Source organism: Oncorhynchus nerka, linkage group LG27 (assembly GCF_034236695.1).
Source record: "Oncorhynchus nerka isolate Pitt River linkage group LG27, Oner_Uvic_2.0, whole genome shotgun sequence".
NCBI classification, from domain to species: domain Eukaryota; kingdom Metazoa; phylum Chordata; class Actinopteri; order Salmoniformes; family Salmonidae; genus Oncorhynchus; species Oncorhynchus nerka.
Genome location: NC_088422.1, coordinates 53,526,918 through 53,553,296, shown reverse-complemented (window position 1 = coordinate 53,553,296; position 26,379 = coordinate 53,526,918). Strand labels below are relative to the sequence as shown.

General features: G+C 41.3%; 2 protein-coding genes across 2 annotated transcripts in view; one reads left to right on the top strand and one right to left on the bottom strand.

Moving 5' to 3' along the window:
• Positions 1-14,475, bottom strand: part of LOC115112012 (interleukin-6 receptor subunit beta) — a 30,776-nt gene extending 16,301 nt beyond the window's left edge. Inside the window, exons 1-4 of the mRNA XM_029638645.2 lie at positions 14,442-14,475; positions 14,242-14,295; positions 13,933-13,983; positions 1,733-1,834 (exon numbers count right to left, since the gene is read on the bottom strand). Coding sequence (XP_029494505.2) covers positions 1,733-1,834; positions 13,933-13,983; positions 14,242-14,295; positions 14,442-14,457 — 223 coding nt within the window. The 5' untranslated portion in view covers positions 14,458-14,475. The remainder of the gene's footprint in view (positions 1-1,732; positions 1,835-13,932; positions 13,984-14,241; positions 14,296-14,441) is intronic.
• Positions 14,476-21,687: 7,212 nt separating this feature from the next.
• Positions 21,688-25,506, top strand: LOC115112011 (serine/threonine-protein phosphatase 2A catalytic subunit beta isoform-like). Its single transcript, XM_029638644.2, has 7 exons — positions 21,688-22,105; positions 22,518-22,727; positions 22,854-23,027; positions 23,186-23,275; positions 23,362-23,523; positions 24,151-24,269; positions 24,396-25,506. The coding sequence occupies exons 1-7, from the start codon at positions 22,004-22,006 to the stop codon at positions 24,466-24,468; spliced, it is 930 nt and encodes a 309-aa protein (XP_029494504.1). The 5' UTR covers positions 21,688-22,003; the 3' UTR covers positions 24,469-25,506.
• The last annotated feature ends 873 nt before the right edge of the window (positions 25,507-26,379 follow it).

Sequence of the window (26,379 nt, the reverse complement as noted above, 5' to 3'; positions counted from 1 at the left end):
CAGTTTTTTTGCTAATTGATTAAAAATTAAAAACTCTAATATCACATTTACTTAAGTATTCAGACCCTTTACTCAGTACTTTGTTGAAGCACTTTTGGCAGTGATTACAGCCTAGAGTCTTCTTGGGTATGACGCTACAAGCTTAGAACACCTGTATTTGGGGAGTTTCTCCCATTTTTCTCTAGAGATCCTCTCCAGCTCTGTCAGGTTGGATGGGAAGCGTTGCTGCACAGCAATTTTCAGGTCTCTCCAGAGATGATCGATCGGGTTCAAGTCCGGGCTCTGGCTGGGGAACTCAAGGACATTCAGAGACTTGTCCCTAAGCCACCCCTGCGTTGTCTTGACTGTGTGGTTAGGGTCGTTGTCTTATTGGAAGGTAACCTTCACCCCAGTCTGAGGTCCTGAGTGCTCTGGAGCAGGTTTTCATCAAGAATCTCTCTGTACTTTGCTCTGTTCATCTTTCCCTCGACCCTGACTAGTCAGTCTCCCAGTCCCTGCCGCTGAAAAACATCCCCACAGCATGATGCTGCCACCACCATGCTTCACCGTAGGGATGGTGCCAGGTTTCCTCGAGACGTGACACTTGGCATTTAGGCCAAATAGTTCAATCTTGGTTTCATCAGACCAGAATCTTGTCCTGTGCCTTTTACTGAGGAGCGGCTTCCGTCTGGCCACTCTACCATAAAGGCCTGATTGGTGGAGTGCTGCAGAGATGGTTGTCCTTCCGGAAGGTTCTCCCATCTCAACAGAAGAACTCTGTCAGAGTGACCACCGGGTTCTCGGTCACCTCCCTGACCAAAGCCCTTCTCCCCCGATTTGCTCAGCTCTAGGAAGAGTCTTGGTGGTTCCAAACTTCTTCCATTTAAGAAGGATTGAGGCCACTCTGTTCTTGGAGACCTTCAATACTGCAGAACATTTATGGTACCCTTCCCCAGATCTGTGCCTCGACACAATCCTGTCTCGGAGCTCTATGGAAATTCCTTCGACCTCATGGTGTCCCGTTCTGACCTTAGTTCCTTTGTTTTGTCTTTTGTTTCAGTATGGTCAGGGCGTGAGTTGGGTGGGTTGTCTATGTTCGTTTTTCTATGATTTTCTATTTCTGTGTTTGGCCTGGTATGGTTCTCAATCAGAGGCAGTTGTCAATTGTTGTCCCTGATTGAGAACCATATTTAGGTAGCCTGTTTTCAATTGTGTTTTGTGGGTGCTTGTTTTCAGTCTTTGTGTGTCTACACCAGACAGAACTGTTCCAGTTGTTTCTTTGTTATTCAGTGTTCAGTTTACTTTATTAAAAAGATGAACATGTAGCACGCTGCGCATTGGTCCTCACCTTATTCCACCGACGACGTCCGTTACACATGGCTTGGTTTTTGCTCTGACATGCACTGTCAACTGTGGGGCCTTATATAGGCAGGTGTGTGTCTTTACAAACCATGTCCAATCAATTTAATTTACAACAGGTGGACTCCATTTAAGTTGTAGAAACATCTTGCTGAGGAAATGTTTTTATTTAATACATTTTAGAATAAGGCTGTCACGTATCAAAATATGTGAAAAGTCAAGGGGTCTGAATACTTTCCGAAGGCACCGTACATTACTTTTAATCTCAGCAAATGTACTCTCTCTCAAAGTAGTAGTAACAGTACTAATAAATGTACTAGTTCTAGTAAAAGTACTAGTTAAGTAATAGTAAAAACAATCTGATATCATGAAGGTGAAAGAGTCAACTTCCTACCATGAGACACATGAGATCTGGGGACACAGTCACTATCGTCAGTGACGCATACGCGGTTATCATTGTCACATCGCTTCAGGTCTTTCCTCTTTACAGTTAACTCTGGACATATAGAATTGGAACAGAAACATCTTAAATTTACAATTTACGTCTATTTTTAATTTACATTTGGTTGAGTTGTCAACTAGTGTGAATTCAATGTAAAATCAACAAAAATGTTACCATGTTATTGGATTTAGGTTCAAAGTTGGGAGAAATGAATATCAAATTCCCTTATGTTGATTACTTTTTGGAATCCAAACAGTTTTCCATGTTGATTCAATGTCATCATATAGATTTTTTGTTGTTGAAATTACTTGGAAACAACGTTGATTCAACCAGTTTTACCCAGTGGGGAGTGCCATATAGGACCCTATTTCGTACATAGCATACTACTAGCTATATGGGCCCTAGTCAAATGTAGTGTACTAAGAGTGGTAAGAGTTCCCTGGATGTCATGCCAACCCTATGTTTCCATATTCATCTTTATGTACAGATGAATAAGTTAAGTACCCTGAACTAAAATATCAACGCAACATGCAACAATGTCAGCAATTTTACTGAGATACAGTTCATATAATGAAATCAGTGAATTCAAATGAATTCAGATGAATTCAGCCCAAACCTATAGATTTCACATGACTGGGAATACAGATATGCATATTTTGGTCACAGATACCTTAAAAATGTAGGGGCTTGTGACCACAATTTGCCTCATGGAGCATGATCTCCTTCAATCAGGCTGTTGATTGTGGCCTGTGGATTGTTGTTACACTCCTCTTCAATAGCTGTGCGAAGTTGTAGGATATAGGAGGGAAATGGAACACGTTGTCGTACACATCGATCCAGACCATCCCAAACATGCTCAATGGGTGACATGTCTGGTGAGTATGCAGGCCATGGAATAAATTAGACATTTTCAGCTACCAGGAATTGTGCACAGATCCTTGAGACATGGGGCCATGCATTATCATGCTGAAACATGAGGTGATGGCAGCGGATGAATGGCAAGGCAATGGGCATCAGGATCTTGTCACCATCTCTCTGTGCATTCAAATTGCTTGTTTGTCTATAGCTTATGCCTGCCCATACTATAACACCATCGTCACCATGGGTCGCACGTTGACATCAGCAAACTGCTCACCCACACAATGTCATATACGCTGTCTGACATCGGTACAGTTGAAACCGGAATTAATCCGTGAAGAGCACAGTGTGTCAGTGGCCATCGAGGTGAGCATTTTCCCACTGATGTCGGTTACGACACCGAACTGCTGTCAGGTCAAGACCCTGGTGAGGATGACGAGCATGCAGATGAGTGTCCCTGAGATGGTTTCTGACAGTTTGTGCAGAAATGATTTTGTTGTGCAAAACCACAGTTTTATCAACAGTCAAGGTGACTGGTCTCAGACGATCCCGCAGGTGAAGAAGCTGGATGTGAAGATCCTGGAATGGCATGATTTCACATGGCTTGCAGTTGTGAGGCTGGTTGGACGTATTGCCAAACTCTCTAAAACGATATTGGAGGTGGCTTATGGCAGAGCTCTGGTGGACAGTATTGCAGTCAGCATGCCAATTGCACGCTCCCTCAAAACTTGTGGCAATGTGCAAAAAACTGCACATTTTAAACAGGCCTTTTACTGTCCACAGGTTTTAAGACGACTACCATCATTCCTGTTCCCAAGAACTCTAAGGCTTCATGGCACAATGACTACTGCACTGTAGCACTGACATCTGTAATCATGAAGTTCTTTGAAAGGCTGGTTCAGGCACACATCAACTCTTCCTCGGATAGATTTACATGTCATAGGGCTTTTGTTTACCTTTTATAAAGTGCTTGGAGATGCCAAATGTCTTTCTGGCATGCTCCAATCAAGCTCTCTTGACCTAGCAAGGGCTGTGGATCTAGTAGGTGCCCTTACATACACATTACAGGACTAGTGAGGGTTACTTTGGAGAACTTTGGAAAGAGGTTGAAGAGATGGCAGAGCACTGCAAAATGCGTGTACAAACAGTGTGTAAAAGACAGCCTAAAGCAAGTTTAAGATTTCACGACTCATTGATGATGAGTGCTGTAGGACAGAAAAATAGTGACCGAAGTGAAGGTGAGAGCTTCCAAAGAGCTTTCTTTTATCAGGTGCTTGACAGTCTCACAGCTGAGCTGCAGAGGCGTTTTTCAAATAAGAATTGCAAGATAATGCAAGGGGTCCAGTTTCTCAACCCAAAGAGTACAACATTCTTGAATGAGGAGCCTCTGTTTGCCTTTGCTCAGACCTAAGAGCCAGATTTAGAGGACCTCAAACATGAGGTTCATCAAACCAAGGGGCTTTTTGATAGGAGAGAGAAAAGTGGAAGGGATATACAGTCGTGGCCAAAAGTTGAGAATGACACAAATATTCATTTTCACAAAGTCTGCTGCCTCAGTTTGTATGATGGCAATTTTCATATAATCCAGAATGTTATGAAGAGTGATCAGATGAATTGCAATTAATTGCAAAGTCCCTCTTTGCCATGCAAATGAACTGAATCCCCCCAAAACATTTCCACTGCATTTCTGCAGAAGGCTTCAGGGCACCCAAGAAAGTCCAGCAAGCGCCAGGACCGTCTCCTAAAGTTGATTCAGCTGTGGGATCGGGGCACCACCACTACAGAGCTTGCTTAGGAATGGCAGCAGGCAGATGTGAGTGCATCTGCACGCACAGTGAGGCGAAGACTTTTGGAGGATGGCCTGGTGTCAAGAAGGGTAGCAAAGAAGCCACTTCTCTCTAGGAAAAACATCAGGGACAGACTGATATTCTGCAAAAGGTACAGGGATTGGACTGCTGAGGACTGGGGTAAAGTCATTTTCTCTGATGAATCCCCTTTGCGATTGTTTGGGGCATCTGGAAAAAAGCTTGTCCGGAGAAGACAAGGTGAGCGCTACCATCAGTCCTGTGTCATGCCAACAGTTAAGCATCCTGAGACCATTCATGTGTGGGGTTGCTTCTCAGCCAAGGGAGTGGGCTCACTCACAATTTTTCCTAAGAACACAGCCATGAATAAAGAATGGTACATCCTCCGAGAGCAACTTCTCCCAACCATCCAGGAACAGTTTGGTGACGAACAATGCCTTTTCCAGCATGATGCCATAAGGAAAAAAGTGATAACTAAGTGGCTCGGGGAACAAAACATCGATATTTTGGGTCCATGGCCAGGAAACTCCCCAGACCTTAATCCCATTGAGAACTTGTGGTCAATCCTCAAGAGGCGGGTGGACAAACAAAAACCCACAAATTCTGACAAACTCCAAGCATTGATTATGCAAGAATGGGCTGCCATCAGTTACGATGTGGCCCAGAAGTTCATTGACAGCATGTCAGGGTGGATTGCAGAGGTCTTGAAAAAGAAGGGTCAACACTGCAAATATTGAGTCTTTGCATCAACTTCATGTAATTGTCAATAAAAGCCTTTGACACTTATGAAATACTTGTAATTATACTTCAGTATTCCATAGTAACATCTGACAAAACTATCTAAAGACACTGAAGCAGCAAACTTTCTGGAAATTAATATTTGTGTCATTCTCAAAACTTTTGGCCACGACTGTACTCTCCTTGACTTTTTTTTTTTTTTTTAACCTTATAAAGACATCTTCTATGAGCTATTTCGACTTAGTAAGATTTCTGCTTGTTACACCAGTCTGCATTGCTTCTTGCGGGAGAAGCTTCTCAGCTTTAAAACGGATTTAAACCCACCTTAGGACAACAATGGTTGATGACAGGTTAAGTCACCTCGGAAATCTCAGTGTTGAGTCAAGGAGGGCACATTCCCTCAACATGGATGAGTTTGTGAAACATTTTGCCAGTCTCACCAGAAATATTCTGTGTTGATACAATATGTAGTGGATTTGTTATTGACGTGGAAAGACGAAGATACTCATATACCAAACATTGCCACATTAGTCAACTATGTGGTAGAGCAGGGTCGCAAGGCATCATACGGGAAAGTACAACTAGCTAAACAAGAGATAATATATTAAAGTGGCCTCCTAATGAACAGAAGTTATGTTGTTTTGACTATAATTTAAGGAAAACTGTTCATCTGATATAGTAACGTTAGCGGAAAGACAGAGGTAGAGTACAGTAGAGATTCTATAGGGCTTTCTGAGTTTAAGGGAAGAGATGTAGACTAGTGAAGGTAACAAAGGAGAGTAAGAAAGAATTTTGAATTTGAAATGTTTGGATTGATTGAGAATTGGCTGATGTATTTTCTACATTTGGCGCATTACAGGTTAATCTTAAAATAATAGACGTTTAATGAGTGTGAAGCAAGGCTGATATAAAAAATATATATAGAGTAATATTGTTAGGGTAGACTACATGTAAACTTTGCCTTTTACTAAGGAGAGAATAAGCATGGTTTATTTTATAAACCTTACGATGGGTGACAGTGACGAAGACATTGATAAGGAGGATTGATGTATATTTAATGAATGTTGACAGTATGTGAATGGTAAATTGTTATTAGTGAGTTTTTTGATAATATTTTAGTAATACAAGGTACAGGGTTACAAAATGAGTAGAGTGGTAATGGAGACTACTGCGCCCACAGCATTGGGGGAGGGTGCTGTGATGTAAGCCTTATCATCTTTTTCAAAATAGCAGCAACAAATCCTCTAGAAAGTAGCGGGACAGGAAAATGGTACATAGTGGTGTATGGTCTCGGTTAGATCAATAGGGGTAGAGATTACGGTCTTTGAGTTAAAGGGAGACGTACAGTTGAAGTCGGAAGATTACATACACTTTAGCCAAATACATTTAAACTAAGTTTTTCACAATTCCTGACATTTCATCCTAGTTAAAAATCCCTGTCTTAGGTTAGGATCACCACTTTATTTTAAGAATGTGAAATGTCAGAATAATAGTAGAGAAACGGATTTATTTCAGTTTCTATTTCGTCATTCGCATTCCCAGTGGGATAGAAGTTTACATACACTCAATTAGTATTTGGTAGCATTGCCTTTAAATTGTTTCACTTGGGTCAAACGTTTCGGGTAGCCTTTCACAAACTTCCACAATAAGTTGGGTGAATTTTGGCCCATTCCTCCTGACAGAGCTGATGTAACTGAGTCAGGTTTGTAGGCCTCCTTCTCGCACACGCCTTTTCAGTTCTGCCCACAACTTTTTTTATGGGATTGAGGTCAGGGCTTTGTGATGGCCACTCCAATACCTTGACTTTGTTGTCCTTAAGCCATTTTGCCACAACTTTGGAAGTATGCTTGGGGTCATTGTCCATTTGGAAGACCCATTTGCGACCAAGCTTTAACTTCCTGACTGATGTTTTGAGATGTTGCGTCAATATATCCACATAATCTTTCTTTCCTCATGATGCCATCTATTTTGTGAAGTGCACCAGTCCCTCCTGCAGCAAAGCACCCCCACAACATGATGCTGCCACCCCCGTGCTTCACGGTTGGGATGGTGTTATTAGGCTTGCAAGCCTCCCCCTTTTTCTCCAAACATAACGATGGTCATTATGGCCAAACAGTTCTATTTTTGTTTCATCAGACCAGAGGACATTTCTCCAAAAAGTACGATCTGTGTCCCCATGTGCAGTTGCAAACCGTAGTCTGGCTTTGCTGAACAGCCTTTTAGGTTATGTCGATATCGGACTTGTTTTATTGTGGATATAGATACTTTTGTACCAGTTTCCTCCAGCATCTTCACAAGGTCCTTTGCTGTTGTTCTGGGATTGATTGCACTTTTCGCATCAAAGTATGTTCATCTCCTGGAGACAGAACGTGTCTCTTTTCTGAGCGGTATGACGGCTGTGTGGTCCCATGGTGTTTATACTTGCGTACTCTTGTTTGTATAGATGAACGTGGTACCTTCAGGTGTTTGGAAATTGCTCCCAAGGAAGAACCAGACTTTTTTTCTGTGGTCTTGGCTGATTTCTTTTGATTTTCCCATGATGTCAAGCAAAGAGGCACTGAGTTTGAAGGTAGGCCTTGAAAGACATCCACAGATACACCTCCAATTGACTCAAATTATGTCAATTAGACTATCAGAAGCTTCTAAAGCCATGACATAATTTTCTGGAATTTTCCAAGCTGTTTAAAGGCACAGTCAACTTAGTGTATGTAAACGTCTGACACACTGGAATTGTGGTACAGTGAAATAATCTGTCTGTAAAAAATGATTGGAAAAATTACTTGTGTCATGCACAAAGTAGATGTCGTATCCGACTTGCCAAAACGAATAGTTTGTTAACAAGAAATGTGTGGAGTGGTTGAAATACGAGTTTTAATGACTCCAACCTAAGTGTATGTAAACTTCTGACTTCAACTGTAGGAGACCATGTCTCAAACAACTTTTAAATAGATGCCTGGGATCAAATATCACTGGTTCCTTATGCTAAATAAATGTTTTGTTTCTCTTCCATTTTCCATCTCTTTGAAATGTTTCCTGAGGCTATGGTCTTGGGAGAGGGGTTAGTGAAATTCAGCAGTTTTATAGGTATAAAGGTATCTGGATTCGGCAGTAAAGGGAACTACCAAATTAAATAAGGCCTGGACATTTTTGTTTGTTTTTGCCGTATGGTTTACCACACACACACACACACACACACACACACACACAAACACAACTTACTAGTTATGATTAGGTCCACAGTGGAAAGAGAGGGCTGCCCTTGAAAGAGGGGAAGCTGTCTAAAGTCTGTTTTTACTATGAAGTTATGGGTACAACATTTTTTTTAATGGGGTTAATATGGGTAGTAATTCGAATTTGATTTGCAGTGTTGTTGTTTTTAAACATTACTCACATGGTGAGGCATGTATCAAAATGAGGGAATTACCAGTCTTTTGAGTTTTTTGGATTGGGGTTTACACACCGTGAGTGATATGTAGGAATGTATTGCGTGATATAGGAAGGAGTATATTGTTGCATTGTTTGTTTTTGTTTGGTTTGATAAATATCATCAGATTGGGTCTGTTGGATGAGCAGGATAACTTCCTGATGAGGTTCAGGTGAAACATTGAAATTGGGACATTGTCATGGGCCATCCACTTTGAACTGTGAAGCTATCTGAAGAATAAAAATTAAGAAATGCCTGAAGATTGAGTACTGGGAAAGGGAGGGGTTGGTCAACTGTGCTCGTAATTGATTTAGACTTGTCTAAAGTTGTTGTTTGGGGTATCAGGTTGATTGTGGAGGTATACACTGCTAAATGTATAGTAATTTAAGCTAAGAATGCATTGAGATACTGATCTGTAATTATAATCGTGATGAGAAAGTTATAATACTAGAATTATAGGACAATTATATTGAATGTTAATATGAATGTACATTCTGCCAGTGTTGATGTGTGTTAAGTTGGGGGTGTTCATTTTGAGTGATATAACCAATGTGAATCACTGAGCAATGTCATTCTGGATTTTGGTTGGATAATGAATTGGGTTTTAAATCTGATTTGGAAACCCAAGGATTTCCCTGACCTATTCCCTATTCCTGACTACATCTCTGATGAGGACCCCAATTCTGAGCATAAGGACCCAGATGTGGAGCTCATGTTCCTACTGAGTGTACAAAGTGCCCAGAGAGGGGTGTCTGTCACTGGTGTAGGAAGGGTTCGTTCTAAATGGGGTGGACATTTTTGTCATGCTGACTCCTACCTTTGTGCGTGATGCCAGCGTGATGACTGTCCTATCTGTTGAAATTAAGCTTGTGTGTGATGTTAATGTTATGGGTTTTATGTTCCAAATTGACTGTGTTTTGATAAAGAATGTATTAAGCTCAGCAACCCAGAGGAAGGTTGTTTACCATGGATGAAATGTCAGGCACCAGAGGGATGTATTTTGTTAGTTTAAATGTATACTTAACAAATTTGAATTTTTCTAGAAGAAACTTGATTTTCTTGAGAGGGGAATGTGAGTGGAAAATTAAATATTTACCTGATTTATTTGATATTAATGGTTACCAATTCATATTTAACTAATAGTAAGACATTTCTGTCCTACTAGTGTCTATATTTTTATGGTCTCCACTCTAGTTCCCTGCAGCTAATCTGGGCATATGTTCACCAGAGATGGCTTGAGCTGACAAATGAGTTAAATACTGCATTACATAGACAAGAATGTGTTTTACTAAGGATAACTTAGGAGTAGAACAATCCCTAATTGTCTCAAAATCATCCTTGCATCTGGGAAACTAAGCCAGGGTGGGGTTAAGACAACAACCCACGTGCAGATAACAACAGGATGAACCCAGAGTGCTTTATGATGCCCCAACCTGCATGGGATGGGTGGAACCAATGACACTAAAAATACTTGGACCAAGTATTTTTAGTGTCAGCTATATATAGTACTCTGCATTTGTGTAAAGGTTAGGTTACTCGGTCCAACACTCAAGGGTGTAGGGTCGACCAGCCTCATTATTGTAATAATGAATTGATATTGAATAAAGATGATTGTTTGAAGAAATGACTAAATCTCTCTCACTTGGTTAGAATTTCCACCACAAATATCACTGAGGTGTACCACCTCGAAAACAAATGGCAACAATAATCATTCCTTGCCATGTGTAGTTTCAACTATAATGCAACTAGTGAAATGCCCTAATCATGTGTTCCGGTAGGATAACATTTCAGAATAAATCAGTAAGATAACTGGTCCCCTTGATTAACAGTACCAATGCCAGAACAGTCAGTCCAGGCACAATCAGTAAGAAGTTTAGAGACCAAACAAGTTAAAGTTCTATTGATAACAGCTACAGAGGAGTTAGTAGTCACTCATATTGCAACACGTGTAAGAGAATCTCCAGAACACTCTTCTGATGGTTAACACACATGCCACTAATAAACAGAACCCTCCATTCAGGAGGAAAGTTGTTAGAAGTCATGAACCATGATTACACCGCGTATGACTGGTTCAGTGCTTATAGAGTACTTCCGTCGTGAGGTTAGCTCCTCCATGGATAACAAAGCCATGAAATAGACTCCTTCATATCTATCGCCACTACAATGGTGTAAGACACAGTGACTTGTAATAAAACTATTACACGTCCCCTTAACATATGTCTTGAGGTCAACATCAATTCTCAACTGACTTCCAGGCATTGACATGAAAATTATCTGATGACGTCAGACTCATTCTGAACAGGTTGCAGCCTACCAGGATACTTGGTTGTCTTTCCCATTTAATGAGGATTTATGCTAGGATCACTTAAGGGTCCGAGCAAAATACCAGCCTTAGTAAAGTTGAAAATGTACTCCGAGGCCTTTAAATCTACAGCTACAGCACACACCAGTTTCTCCACAGACGTCCATATGTTATCCTTGTAGACTGCCCGAAGCTGGTGCCTTACAGCTGTAGACTTATCATATTATTGTCACGCCCTGACCATAGAGAGCCCTCGGGGTTCTCTATGGTGTTTTAGGTCAGGGCATGACTAGGGGGGTTCTAGGTATTGTGTTTCTATGTTGGTGTGTGGGTATGGTTCCCAATTTGAGGCAGCTGATAATCGTTGCCTCTAGTTGGGGATCATACTTAGTTGTCCTTTTTCCCACCTGCGATGTGGGATATTGGTTTGTTTCGTGTTAGTACCTACGTATTGCACATTCGTTAATTCTTTGTTGTTTTGGGAAGTTTCACTATAATAAAAATGTGGAACTCTACTCACGCTGCGCCTTGGTCCACTTATTTATACAACGATCATGACAGAATATCCCACCAAAGCAAGATCAAGCAGCGTGCCCAGGAGGTAAAGGAGAGTTGGTCATGGGAGGAGATATTAGGTAGATGCGAGGAGTAAAGGAGGACAGCGACGATGCCGGGGTCCGCGGCCACAAACAGCCCAAGTGCAACCCTAAGATTTTTTTGAGGGGGGGCACAAAGGGCGGTCGGCCGAGCCGAGGAGAGAGCCAGAGACAGTCTGGGAGCAGTTGGAGGAGGGAGATCGGAGAGAGATGTTGGTTAGGTGTATTCTACACCGCACTCGCCCTGAAGAGCGTGTCATCAGTCCAGTGCCACCTGTGGACGGACCAAGGCGCAGCGTGATTTGAGTTCCACAGCTTTTTATTAAGTGAAACTTCTCAACTAAAAAACAACGAAATGTGACTTACGTGGTGCAACAAGCATAAAACACAAACAATATCCCACAAATGCAGGTGGGTACAGGGACACCTTAAGTATGATCCCCAAGTAGAGACAATGATAATCAGCTGCCTCTAATTGGGAACCATACTCAAACCCAAACATAGAAAACAATCGACTAGAACACCCCCTAGTCACGCCCTGACCTAAAACACTGTAGAGAACCCTGAGGGCTCTCTATGGTCAGGGTGTGACAATAATGGAGCGTTGTCTTAGAAACTCGGGCCTCACCATCCACAAATGGGCCTTTCAAGAGCACCAAATGGCCTATTCCAAGGCACTGAAAGAGGCACGTTCGATGTTCTATTCCAACCTCCTCAATAAAAATCCTGGAAACACAAAGCACCTGTTTTCCACCATAAACCATATTTTGAAACCCTAGTCCCCCATCAAGAGAACGGAATAGCAGTGTAACATAGGTCAGCAACATCAGATCTCTTCTTTAGCTCTACTACTCTCCTCTGGCCCTCAATGCCACCTCAGCCTCTCTCCTGCTTCCTTGAAGTCACACAAAATATTGAGAAAACTCTCGATAATGAAAACCTGCTCCTGTACATTGGATCCTATTTCAACAGCCCTGCTCAAATCATGCACCCTGTACTCAGCCCTCTGATAACCCAGATTGTTAACCACTCCCACCAATCTGGCAGTGTCCCACCTGCATTTGAGACCACTGTCATCAGCCCCCTTTCTGAAGAAGCCCACCCTTTTTCTATTTAACTGTTATTTTATGCACTGAGATTATTCTGTACACATGAAAGGTATTTACAAATGTAATAAATTGTTTTATTATTATTTACTCAAGAACAACTAAAGATGTACTAATAGCCTACCTGATTAACAGATGATTGTTACTGCAAGGTATGCAGGTAACATAGAACTGCAATACACAGAACAGGGCCCAGTTTCCCAAAAGCATTTTAAGGCTAAGTTCATCCTTAGAACCTTCGTAGGAGCATCGTTAAATCTCTGAGCTGTTTCCCAAAACCATCGTTATTAATGTTGCACTTGAAAATGCTCGTAATCTAAATCTTGCTTCAGACTACTCGTAGAACAGCTAAGTGCCTCGTTAATGCTTAATTTGCGCTTTATAAATAGATGATCTCCACTAAACATAAAATCACATGGTTTATATCTCTGTGACCTACAAATACAAAGTTGCCAATGTCTTTGTAATTGATACAGACAAGTGACATAAAAAAAATATGCTACAACTGTAAACCGAGATGAATGCATTAAAATATAGAAACAGTAGGCTATAGGTCTATTTCAATCATGATGAAATACATTTCCTGTTAAATCGAGTTATGTTTTGCTACTTGTAGGCTACTGTCTGTAATTTGTGTCAATATATACTGAACAAAAATATAAATGCAACATGCAACAATTTCCAATATTTTACTGAGTTACAGTTCATAAGGAAATCAGTCAATTGAAATACATGAATTAGCCCAGCCAATCAGAATGAATTATTTTTTCCCCACAAAGGGGCTTTATTAGAGACAGAAATACCACTCAACACCCACCCTTTCTGTGCGTATAGAACATTTTGAGGATTTTTTATTTCAACTCATGGAACAAACACTACATGTTGCGTTTATATTTTTGTTCAGTGTATTTCATGATGTGTAGCCTAACGTGCGCAATGTGCCAAATCAGTGATTTAATGCATTTTTATTGGGTAAGCATTAGAAAAAGCCGCCTCAATATTAGCAGAGGTAGGCGGTAATATCTCTCTAGGAGCGGATCCGTCGTCAGTGTCGTGAAATAATTATGTTAAGGTAAGATTTGAATGGATAAAGCTGACAGCAGCGCTCAATTTCTTTCGATCCTATCAGTATCAACACATTATCCAACAATGCACTAAGCAACCGTTCTCTCTGCATGGTGTTTTGGGAAACGCATGTTACATCTTCGGCGGTCGTAGGACCAACTCTCGTTAAAACACTCTTAAACCTAAATTCCATCGCTATCGGAGAAACCGGACCCAGAGCAATAAATATTTAGAATGTAGTATTTGAAAAGTATTTACCATGAAGTTGGCGCCTCTCAGAATGTTCTTCCATGTGACAAGACATCATAACTGCAATGTAAGTATTTCAGTAAAACAAATGCTATATTAAGTGCAAATGGAAATTAGACTAATTAGTATCCTTACTTTGGAGAAGAAAAAAAAACATTTCCAACACCAAACACCAGTGTTTTGTGTCAATATCTGTCAGGCTTAAATGCAATGCACAACATTACTCAGCATTATGATTACAGCTTCCAGATAAAACATCTACTGTAACAAGTGGCCTGCTGTAACATGAAGGACATATAACGGTGTAAATGCACTTACCATGGGAAAAGATTAATAGGCAAGTAACTATCCAGGAATGGTTTACCCTGTACACTGTAAATGCAAAAAAAACATGCAAATATTAAAATAAAATAAAACATGCAAATAATTACATTCATGGGACAATTCAAAGTTGCAAACATGCAAGCATCAACTCTTTTTACTCACTGTCAGTATAAAAACTATACTTAGTGACGTACATAATAAAAAGTCCATTCTGAGTAATATTTTGTGAAAAAGGTTAGCCAGTGAAGAAGGAAGGTGGTAGCTGAGGTTTTATAGAGGATATTACTCCATATCTGTGAGTCATAACATCCATTCCATATCTACTAGAGCATCAAGCTCTTGCGTCACAACAGAAACATTAAACGTTTCACAAGACTACAAAGAACATGCAGATTGGGCTTTATTGTTGTTGTGCATATATGCCATTAACCTTTATTGATGTATAGTCAGTCAGTGGTGTAAAAATACTACTTACGTAAGTTTTTTGGGGTATCTGTACTTTACTATTTATATTTTTAACTACCTTTACTACATTCCTAAAGACAATTATGTATTTTTTACTCCATACATTTTCCCTGACGCCCAAAAGTTACATTTTGAATGCTCCTTAGCAGGACTGGAAAATAGTCCAATGCATGCACTTATCAAGAGAACATCCCTGGTCATCCCTACTGTGTCACACCCTGATCAGTTTCACCTGTCTCTGCCCCCTCCAGGTGTCGCTTGTTTTCCCCAGTTTATTTATCCCTGTGTTTCCTGTCTCTCTGTGCCAGTTTATCTCGCATGTTTCCAAGTCAACCAGCAGTTTCTCCGTTCTCTTGCTTTTTGCAGTCTCCTTTTTCCTAGTCCTCCTGGTTTTGACCCTTGCCTGTTTCTGGGCTTTGTACACACCTGCCTGACCATTCTGCCTGCCTTGACCCCGAGCCTATCTGCCACTCTGTACCTCCTGGACTCTGAACTGGTTTTTACTTTTTTTCCTGTCCACAACCATTCTCTTGCCTACCCCTTTGGATTAATAAACATTGTAAGACTCCAACCATCTGCCTCCTGTGTCTGCATTTGGGTCTCACCTTGTGCCTTGATATACTGCCTCACTCAAAAAAAACTAATTCAACTTTTTCACTCCGGACGCTTTATCTGGACGTCAGCCGAAGCTAAATAGTAACATTAAAATGATGCCTTCTAATTGCTGTCGCTGTACTCATAATATACAGGAGAACGATCGACTTACGGCGAGGATAGCTGTGCTGCAGGCCCAGCTTCAGACGCAATCGTTAGGCAAGGGTAATTTCAGTGTAGGAAAGGATAAAATAGCGTCTGTGCCACCAGTAAGTACAGATAATAGTATAAATCCCCTCGCACAGTCCCCTCGCCCGGACAACTTTCTCATGGCTTCTGGAGGGAAATGCTGTAAGGAATGCTCAACCGGTGTCGCTCATTCAGCTGACAGAAACTTTAAACTGTTTCTCCCCATTAAGCAGTAAGTCAGAGTCTGAGCCTTCTCTGGTATCTACTCCTCCCATTACGGGGTCTGAGACGCCGAAGCCTCCCACCATTAGCTCTGACAAATTGAAAACCCTAGTCATTGTTATCCACTTCGGCACCAACGATGTTAGGATGAAACAGTTCAATTGTCTCTGGCCCCTCCCAGTTAGGGGGAGTGATGAGCTCTACAGCAGAGTCTGTTTTCTGCCCCTCCCAAAATATAGAATTTGTAGATAATTGGCCCTCTTTCTGGGACTCACCCACAAACAGGACCAAGCCTGGCTTGTTGAGGAGTGATGGACTCCATCCTAGCTGGAGGGGTGCTCTCATCTAATCTACGAACATATACAGGGCTCTAACTCTCATAGCTCCAACATGAGAAAGGGTGCAGGCCCGGCTGTTAGCCAGCTTAGTGGAGTTTGCCACTAGCACAGTCAGTGTAGTGAGCTCAGCTATCCCCATTGAGACCGTGTCTGTGCCTCGACCTAGGTTGGGCAAAACTAAACATGGCGGTGTTCGCTTTAGCAATCTCACTGGAATAAAGACCTCCATTCCTGCCATTATTGAAAGAGATTGTGATACCTCACATCTCAACATAGGGCTACTTAATGTTAGATCCCTCACTTCCAAGGCAGTTACAGTCAATTAACTAATCACTGATCATAATCTTGATGTGATTGGCCTGACTGAAACATGGCTTAAGCCTGATGAATTTACTGTGTTAAATGAGGCAACACCTCCTGGTTACACTAGTGACCATATCCCCCAACTGTTTACAGGCCTCCTGGGCCATATACAGTGTTCCTCACTGAGTTCCCTGAATTATTTTCAGACCTTTTAGTCATGGCAGATAATATTCAAATTTTTGGTGACTTTAATAATCACGTGGAAAAGTCCACAAACCCACTCCAAAAGGCTTTCAGAGCCATCATCGACTCAGCTGTCACGTTCTGACCTTTATTTCCTTTGTTTTGTATTTATTTAGTATGGTCAGGGCGTGAGTTGGGTGGACAGTCTATGTTTGTTTTTCTATGATTTGGGTATTTCTATGTTTCGGCCTAGTATGGTTCTCAATCAGAGGCAGGTGTCATTAGTTGTCTCTGATTGAGAATCATACTTAGGTAGCCTGGGTTGCACTGTTTGTTTGTGGGTGATTGTCTATGTTGATGGCTTGTTTCAGCGCAGCTCGGATTAGCTTCACGGTTGTTATTTTGTTTACTGTTTTTGTATAGTGTTTCAGTGTTCAGTTCTTTCTTTAATTAAACATTCAACATGAACACATATCACGCTGCATTTTGGTCCTCCGATCCTTCTCGCCTCTCCTCTTCAGATGAAGAGGAGGACGACCGTGACATCAGCGGGTTTTGTCCAACATGCCTCCGGACCTACTCACTGCCACAGTCATACTCTGGACCTAGTTTTGTCCCGTGGAATAAATGTTGTGGATCTTAATGTGTTTCCTCATAATCCTGGACTATCGGTGCACCATTTTATTACGTTTGCAAACGCAACAAATAATCTGCTCAGACCCCAACCAAGGATCATCAAAAAGTCATGCTATAAATTCTCGGACAACCAAAAGATTCCTAGATGCCCTTCCAGACTCCCTCCGCCTACCCAAGGACGTCGGAGTACAAAAATCAGTTAACCACCTAACTGAAGAACTCAATTTAACCTTGCGCAATATCCTAGATGCAGTCGCACCCCTAAAATCAAAAAAACATTTGTCATAAGAAACTAGCTCCCTGGTATACAGAAAATACCCGAGCTCTGAAGCAAGCTTCCAGAAAATTAGAACGGAAATGGCACCACACCTAACTGGAAGTCTTCCAACTGGCTTGGAAAGACCGTACCGTGCAGTATCGAAGAGCCCTCACTGCTGCTCGATCATCCTATTTTTCCAACTTAATTGAGGAAAATAAGAACAATCCAAAATGTATTTTTGATACTGTCGCAACACTAACTAAAAAGCAGCATTCCCCAAGAGAGGAAGTGATCAATTCCTGGACTTCTTTGAGGAAAACATCATGATCATTAGAAAGCAAATCACAGACTCCTCTTTAAATCTGCGTATTCCTCCAAAGCTCAGTTGTCCTGAGTCTGCACAACTCTGCCAGGACCTAGGATCAAGGGAGACACTCAAGTGTTAGTGCCATATCTCTTGACACAATGATGAAAATAATCATGGCCTCTAAAACTTCAAGCTACATACTGGACCCTATTCCAACTAAACTATTGAAAGTGCTGCTTCCTGTCCTTGGCCATCCTATGTTGAACATAATAAACGGCTCGCTATCCGCCGGATGTGTACCAAACTCACTAAAAGTGGCAGTAATAAAGCCTCCCTTGAAAAAGCAAAACCTTGACCTAGAAAATATCAAATCTCCCATTCCCCTAAAAAAAAATTGAAAAAGCTGTTGCGCAGCAACTCACTGCCTTCCTGAAGACAAACAATGTATACGAAATGCTTCAGTCTGGTTTTAGACCCCATCATAGTACTGAGACTGCACTTGTGAAGGTGGTAAATTACCTTTTAATGATGTCAGACCGAGGCTCTGCATCTGTCCTCATGCTCCTAGACCTTAGTGCTGTTTTTGATACCGTCGATCCCCACATTATTTTGGACAGTTTGGAAACCCAAATTGGTCTACACAGACAAGTTCTGGCTTGATTTAGATCTTATCTGTCGGAAAGATATCAGTTTGTCTCTGTGGATGGTTTGTCCTCTGACAAATTAACTGTAAATTTCGATGTTCCTGAAGGTTCCGTTTTAGGACCACTATTGTTTTCACTATATATTTTAACCTCTTGGTGATGTCATTCGGAAACATAATGTTGGGAGACAGGGGTTGGGAGACACAGTATCTCCCAACCCCTGCCGTCTCAGCCTCCAGTATTTATGCTGCAATAGTTTGTGTTGGGGTGCTGGCCTTCGAGGCAGAGTTCCTCTGTCCAATGTCTGTGTTCTTTTGCCCATCTTAATCTTATTTTTTTTTTGTCCAGTCTGAGATATGGCTTTTCTTTGCATCTCTGCCTAGAAGGCTAGCCTCTTCACTGTTGACGTTGAGACTGTTTTTTTTTTGCGGGTACTATTTAATGAAGCTGCCAGTTGAGGACTTGTGATGCATCTGTTTCTCAAACAAGACACTCTAATGTACTTGTCCTCTTGCTCTGTTGTGCACCGGGGCCTCCCACTCCTCTTTCTATTCTGGTTAGGGCCAGTTTGCGCTGTTCTGTGAAGGGAGTAGTACACTGTGCTAACAATTGCAAAAGAGTTTTCTAATGATCAATTAGCTAATCCAAGTTTATCATTTTAAAAGGCTAACACAACGTGCCATTGGATGGTTGCTGATGGTTGCTGATAATTGGCCCCTGTACGCCTATGTAGATGTTCCATTAAAAATCAACTGTTTCCAGCTACAATAGTCATTTACAACATTAACTATGTCTACACTGTATTTCTGATCAATTTGATGTTACTTCAATGGACAAAAAATGTGCCTTTTCTTTCAAAAACAATGACATTTCTAAGTGGCCATAGACTTTTGAACGGTCGTGTAAATATCAAACCACTGTCAGAATACCTTAGTATTTCACAAGTTTAACTTGTAGCAAATATAGAATACATTCGGAACAAAATGCTGTGTACAAATCCATCTAATTAGCTACAGTTGAAACCGGTTTATAAATTATAGCGTACATCAGCTGACTAACTGGAGCTGGCTAGCAACTGCTACAGCATCAAATTGTATTTGACACATGCGCCGAACACAACAGGTGTAGTAGACCTTACAGTGAGGCGGCAGGTAGCCTAGTGGTTAGAGCGTTGGGCCAGTAACCAAAAGTTTGCTGGATTGAATCCCTGAGCTGACAACGTAAAAATCTGTCATTTTGTCCCTGAACAAGGCAGTTAGCCCACTTTTCCCCGGTAGGCCGTCATTGTAAATAATAATTTGTTCTTAACTGACTTGCCTAGTTAAATAAAAGGTAAAAAACAAAAAAAAGTTCAATGCTTACTTACAACCCCTTAACCAACAATTCAGTTTTAAGAAAAATAAGTGTTAAGTAAAAAAATAGAAATAACAGCTGTTCAGGAGACTTATGGCTTGGGGGTAGAAGATGTTAAGAAGCCTCTTGGACCTAGACTTGACGCTCCGGTACTGCTTGCGATGTGGTAGCAGAGAGAACAGTCTATGACTAGGGTGACTGGAGTCTTTGACAATTTTTAGGGCCTTCCTCTGATGCTGCCTGGTTTAGAGGTCCTGGTAGCTTGCCCCATTCATGTACTGGGCCATACGCACTACCCTCTTGTGGTCGGAGGCCGAGCAGTTGCCATACCAGGCAGTGATGCAACCAGTTCTCGATGGTGCAGCTGTGCAACTTGAGGATCTGAGGACCAGAGGGGGATTAGGCTTTGTCGTGCCCTCCTTTTATTTTATTGAACCTTTATTTAGGCAAGACAGTTAATCTACAGGATTGGTGGGTCCCCCTCGGGATGGTTGAGCTAACGTAGGCTACTGCGATTAGCATGAGGTTGTAAGTAACAAGAACATTTCCCAGGACATAGTCATACCTGATATTGGCAGAAAGCTTAAATTATTGTTAATCTAACTGCACTGTCCAATTTACAGTAGCTATTACAGTGAAATAATACCATGCCATTGTTTGAGGAGAGTGTACAGTTATGAACTTAAAGTTATTAATAAACCAATTACGCACATTTGGGCAGTCTTGATACAAAGTTTTGAACAGAAATGCAATGGTTTATTGGATCAGTCTAAATCTTTGCAAATACACTGCTGCCATCTAGCGACCAAAATCTAAATTGTACCTGGGCTGGAATAATACATTATGGCCCTTCTCTTGCATTTCAAAGATGAGGTTCGAAACAAAAACAAAATAAATGCATGTTTTTTTCTTTGTATTATCTTTTACCAGATCTAATGTGTTATATCACTCCTACAGTTCCACAAACTTCAAAGTGTTTCCTTTTAAATGGTATCAAGAATATGCATATCCTTGCTTCAGGTCCTAAGCTGCAAGCAATTAGATTTGGGTAAGTCAAGGCGAAAATTGAAAAAAATTGTCCGATCCTTAAGAGGTTTTAAGAAAAAATTCTTATTTACAATGATGGCCTACCCCGGACAACGCTGGGCCCATTGTGCGCAGCCCTATGGGACTCCCAATCACGTCCGAATGTGATACAGCCTGGATTTGAACCAGGGACTGTAGTGACGCCTCTTGCACAGATGCAGTGCCTTAGACCACTGCGCCACTCAGGAGCCTGCTCTTCACAACTGGCTTGGTGTGTTTGGACCATGATAGTTCATTGGTGATGTGGACATCAAGAAACTTGAAGCTCTCAACCATGCTCCACTACAGCCCCGTCGATGAGAATGGGTGCGTGTTCGGTGCTCCTTTTCCTGTAGTCCACAATCATCTCCTTTGGTCTTGGTCACGTTGAGGGAGCGGTTATCCTGGCACCACACGGCGATCAGGCCAACCACTGTTGTGTCATCGGCAAACTTTGGCATTTGTTATGTTAGCTTGAAAGCTTGTGATTTGTACTCGTCGGGAATGTTCAATGTCAATTAGCTAGCTAGTTTCTAACATAACAGCTTCCTAGTTATCCGTAGCAATCCAATTATGTTGACAATTGTGTAGGTAGTGTCTTATTGAACACGTTGAGAAGTAATTACCAACATTGTCAAAATCTATTTTGACTGCAGCTTTCTTCTTCGTTGGGAAAAAGACATGTAATTAAAAGAAACGGACAGGGACCAATGGCGATCATCAATGGGTGTAATTTGACATCAAGAAATGCCAATATCAGAAAACGCCCCAAATTGCGTTCTGCAATTACACTCTTCTCGTTTAATGCCCTGTGCGTGTAATTCGGCTTCTTCACCACAAGGTGGCTGGTGTGTAATAAATGGTGGCACTAGAACTCCCTTAAAACCCCGTATGTTATTGTTGTAGGCCAGCTAGCTTACAGCGCTTCGTCGCCGGTAAAATTCTGCCGCACCGAGGGATTTTAATCCACTCTGATTCCCCTCAATTAATACTCTGTTCGCCTGTTTACGAGACTTTGGTTTTATATATTTTACCATGATTAGAAAGTAGATAGTTAAGCCTTTAGTTCTGCATTTTAGAGTCATCACTTTGTCGGGACAGGAGCAGCTAACAAGTCAGCCAGCTAACTAGTTAGCTAGTCAATTTAGCTAATACATTTTTTTTCCCGATCAAGACGTCGATTGATACCACGGCTGTCATGGAAGACAAATCTTTTACGAAGGAATTAGATCAATGGATCGAACAACTAAACGAGTGTAAACAACTTACGGAGAATCAAGTCAGGAGTCTCTGTGAGAAGGTAACTTTACCTAAACCCAATTTTGTTAGATTAGATCTGAAATTATTGTTCGAAGAGATTAGTTGGCTAGTTTAACGGTAGCTAACAATAGGTAGCTAGCATAGCTAACTAACAGTAGCCAGCTAGTTTCAAAGCATACTTGCTAACGATTTAGCTAGCTAACGCTCGTTAGCATGAACTGGGCCTAACCATTCAGCTAGCCAAACTGAAGCCTATATGGAATGACTAAACAATCCAGATGATTAACACCATGATGACTAACCACAGTTAACGTACTTATTCAGGACGCCCTTCAATCCAATCAATATTTATGGGTGTGCAAGGCTAGCTATCTGATCAACGATTTCGCTGGTAGGACAGGGCGTTCTGTTAATGATCTAGCTAAATGTACGTTGTCGTTTTGTGTTTTCAGGCCAAGGAAATCCTTACCAAAGAATCAAATGTGCAGAAAGTGCGATGTCCGGTCACAGTTTGTGGGGATGTTCATGGGCAGTTCCATGACCTCATGGAACTCTTCAAGATTGGGGGGAAATCTCCTGACACCAACTACCTGTTCATGGGGGATTACGTGGATAGAGGCTACTACTCAGTGGAAACTGTCACACTTCTCGTCACATTAAAGGTATGCTTTTCACAACTCTCTTTACACAAAGGTGTCTGGTACACCAGGTTATGATGATAATTCACTGTTGCTCAAGCAGCTAAGACCTGTATATGATGACAGATTACTTTTGGTGAAATGTTACAGGTCCGTTACCAAGAACGAATCACAATTCTGCGAGGAAACCACGAAAGCAGGCAAATCACACAGGTGTATGGCTTCTATGACGAGTGCTTGAGGAAATACGGCAATGCCAACGTGTGGAAATCCTTCACAGACCTGTTTGACTATCTCCCACTAACTGCACTTGTAGATGAACAGGTATTTTTGGTTTGAGTTTTCCTATTAAATCTGTATTTGTACACTTTCACCAACTCAATATTTGAATTGTCAATGTTTAATGGAAGTGAGTATGTTCTATTTAAATCCTCCACACTAACTGCTGATTTCTAATCCAAACTGTACTTTTATATTGCCAGATCTTCTGCCTACATGGAGGTCTCTCTCCTTCTATAGACACTCTTGATCACATACGGGCTCTGGACCGCTTGCAAGAGGTCCCACACGAGGTAGCTATAATGTTGCACAGAGAGCATAGGCGTCATTCTCAAAGTCTCATGGCGCATCAACATTAACTGTGTTCCTTTTATTTCAGGGTCCAATGTGTGACCTTCTGTGGTCAGACCCAGATGACCGTGGTGGCTGGGGTATCTCCCCTAGAGGTGCTGGCTACACCTTTGGTCAAGACATCTCTGAAACCTTCAACCATGCCAACGGACTCACCCTTGTGTCCCGTGCCCACCAATTGGTTATGGAGGTACAATATAATTTGTTAATCTGCTATTACGTTTTCAATCAAAGTTGTATAATACTCTGAGTCAGTATTCACATTTTCCCCACCTTGGGAGAAAACACAGGAGTTCAGACTGCCAGCAAAAAAGCCCTATTTACATGTTGCTTATGAGTGCATTTCACACTACTTTAGGATTATGATTGGTTTGTAAGGCTCCTATGAATATCCTGCTTAATGTTTGTCATCGCAAATCAACTGCATTAGACTTCAACCAGAAAGGTTATTTGGCTACATTGCTAGTCTGTCAAGCTTTAGCATTCTAACTAACAGCGGCATTCAAAATAGGCATTTTGCAATGATCATTCAAATAATCTTAGCGACCATTCAATAACTAATCAAAACTTTAAGCGTATGACAACACACAAAAATGGTGTATATCTAGGCAAAATTGAATGTGCGCAGATGGCGAATGGCATTTGGGTTCCCACACGGTGGCCATTGTACTTGTTTATGACGTGAATGGTGACTAAGTATTTCTTTCTAATTGTGATTACCATGGAGGTTTGGAGACCTGCCACATCGTTAGGATTGTATATTAATACAAGGGTGCAAACAATGCCTTAAGACTGGTTCTTAATTGTTTTTCTTCAGGGATACAACTGGGGCCATGACAAAAATGTTGTCACAATTTTCAGTGCACCAAATTACTGCTATCGCTGTGGCAACCAGGCAGCCATCATGGAGCTGGATGATACACTCAAATATTCTTTGTAAGTATGAGGATGTCTAGTGACTTTCCTACTATTCAAATTGGGTAGATCAGACATCCAATGTTTGCACAAGTGTTGAGCAACAGAAAACAATCTGACCAAATTTTTCTTCTCAATCCCCTTCAGCCTACAGTTCGACCCGGCTCCTCGACGCGGAGAACCTCATGTGACTAGACGCACCCCTGACTACTTCCTGTAACTGTTTGAAGCCATCCTTGTTCAAGTACTGCACATCTAGATTTGAGTATACTGTACAAGAGGGGTTTAATAAATGCATTCTACAGAAGATGATGGTATAGGAAACCTACAAAATAATAGCAAGAACCCCCTCTGCAGTTTAGAAAATGTCATAATGCTGTGCTGATAAACATTTGCAATACATGTTTAACTTTTTTTTTTTTTTTTAATACATGTTTTAAAGTGATTGAAATATGAAAGTAACAACATGGACCAAATGTGCCATAAAATCTTAAGACATGTAAAACTTGCCTTTTTTTTCCACTTCAATAGAATACTATTTGGCCAATGTTGCTACAGATTGTATGCAAGATGTGATAACCAAGTATTTTGTGGCCATTACAAGAAAGCCCCATACAAACCAGCCCATAGATTTAACTAACCTGTTCTTGTTGACACGTTCTTCATTTCGGCATACGTTTTTTTTTAGCGCTCTTAGTTTCTAGTTGGTTTAAAAAAAATAAAAAAGCTAACAAAGATTAAATCCATGTTTTGTACCACTCTGTGGTTCCTCACAATCTTAACTGCTGCATATCTAGCATTTCTAAGCACCTTTGCAGGAACTAGTTGTTTCTAAAATGTGACCAAAACAAAGCTCTACACACATGCAAGAGACATCTCACTTGACACAACATGAATGTAATATCTTTCTGAATTCTCTAGTTTTTATAGAAGCAACTGGAAATTGACATTTTAAGGTCCTTTTTTTCACTTAATTGAGAACGAAGAAAGCATCTCCAAAAGGTTATTTAAATCTATGGGCTTGTTTGTATGGGGTTTTCTTGTAATGGACACAATCTTTGGTTGTAAGACCAGCTAATATTATCTTTAGCTACTCAAACTGACTATGGTATGACATTTTTTTTTTTCTTGCTAGATTGTAAATTTAGATTCCTAAAAGTCATTTAGCTTCTTAGACCAAGTGGCATTCATAAAGATGACTTGCTCTGCTGAACATCTCAGCAACCTTATAATTTGAATAAAGAAACATTTAACGGTCCTCTTGTCAGTTATCACTCAGGTCAGCTTTACAGTTTCCTGTTTCAGTTAATAATGAGGCTGGAATAAGGGTACTTGAGGGCTTTTTACATTAAGCCACACTGAGCTGGGGTAAGTTTCACCAAATGATGAAAAGGACAATGAAATTAAAATATATCCTTTCACACTGAGGCTGAAACTTTGCTGACCCTTTACTGTTTCCTGACTATCAACTTACCACACTGCTTTTTGGCTATACCCTTTTCTCCATTTATCGCAATCGAGGATTGTAGGAGTTGGCTTTGCTATATCCATGGTTATAAGTGCCAATCAAGTGCCTCGCTAGCAAAAGTGGAAATAAAAAAAACACTAGCAGGAATTAGCAAGCCCTGAGCACGGTTGTTGTAAAATGTTCTTTATCAGACTAGCATATGGCATTTTTCAAGGATGAGCATAAAAGCATTAAATGGGGAGAAGAATACTAAGTCTGGCCATGTGAAGAAGTGCAGCTATAGTGGGGGGGGGGGGTAACTTTGGTCAGGGCCACCCCAACTGGCACACCATGAATAGAGGGAAGTTGATGGCCAGCAATTTTGTAGCCGTGGTAATGGCCAAGCCCGTTGCTCTGTCGCTGCTAAAAGGTGGCCTCAGATCAGTTGTTGGATGGGGTGTTGTCCTCTTCGTTATAGCTACAGGGATGGATGTGCAGGAGTCAGGTCATGGGGTCAGGAATCCTGGGTGCCTCACCATATGGTCTGGTGGGCACCACAGCGAGGGTGGAGGTCAAGTGTCCGTATGGTGCAAGGGACCTTAACATTGAAGAGGCAGTGAAGTCGAAGGATTTTTATATCCAGGAGGAGGGAGGGTCTTATAGCCTCTGAAGACCATCCTTACT

Coding starts and splice junctions, on each gene's coding strand:
- LOC115112011 (XM_029638644.2), top strand. CDS start 22,004: ATGGAAGACAAATCTTTTACGAAGGAATTAGATCAATGGATCGAACAA. Junction 22,106..22,517: donor TCAGGAGTCTCTGTGAGAAG/GTAACTTTACCT, acceptor TTGTGTTTTCAG/GCCAAGGAAATCCTTACCAA. Junction 22,728..22,853: donor CACTTCTCGTCACATTAAAG/GTATGCTTTTCA, acceptor GAAATGTTACAG/GTCCGTTACCAAGAACGAAT.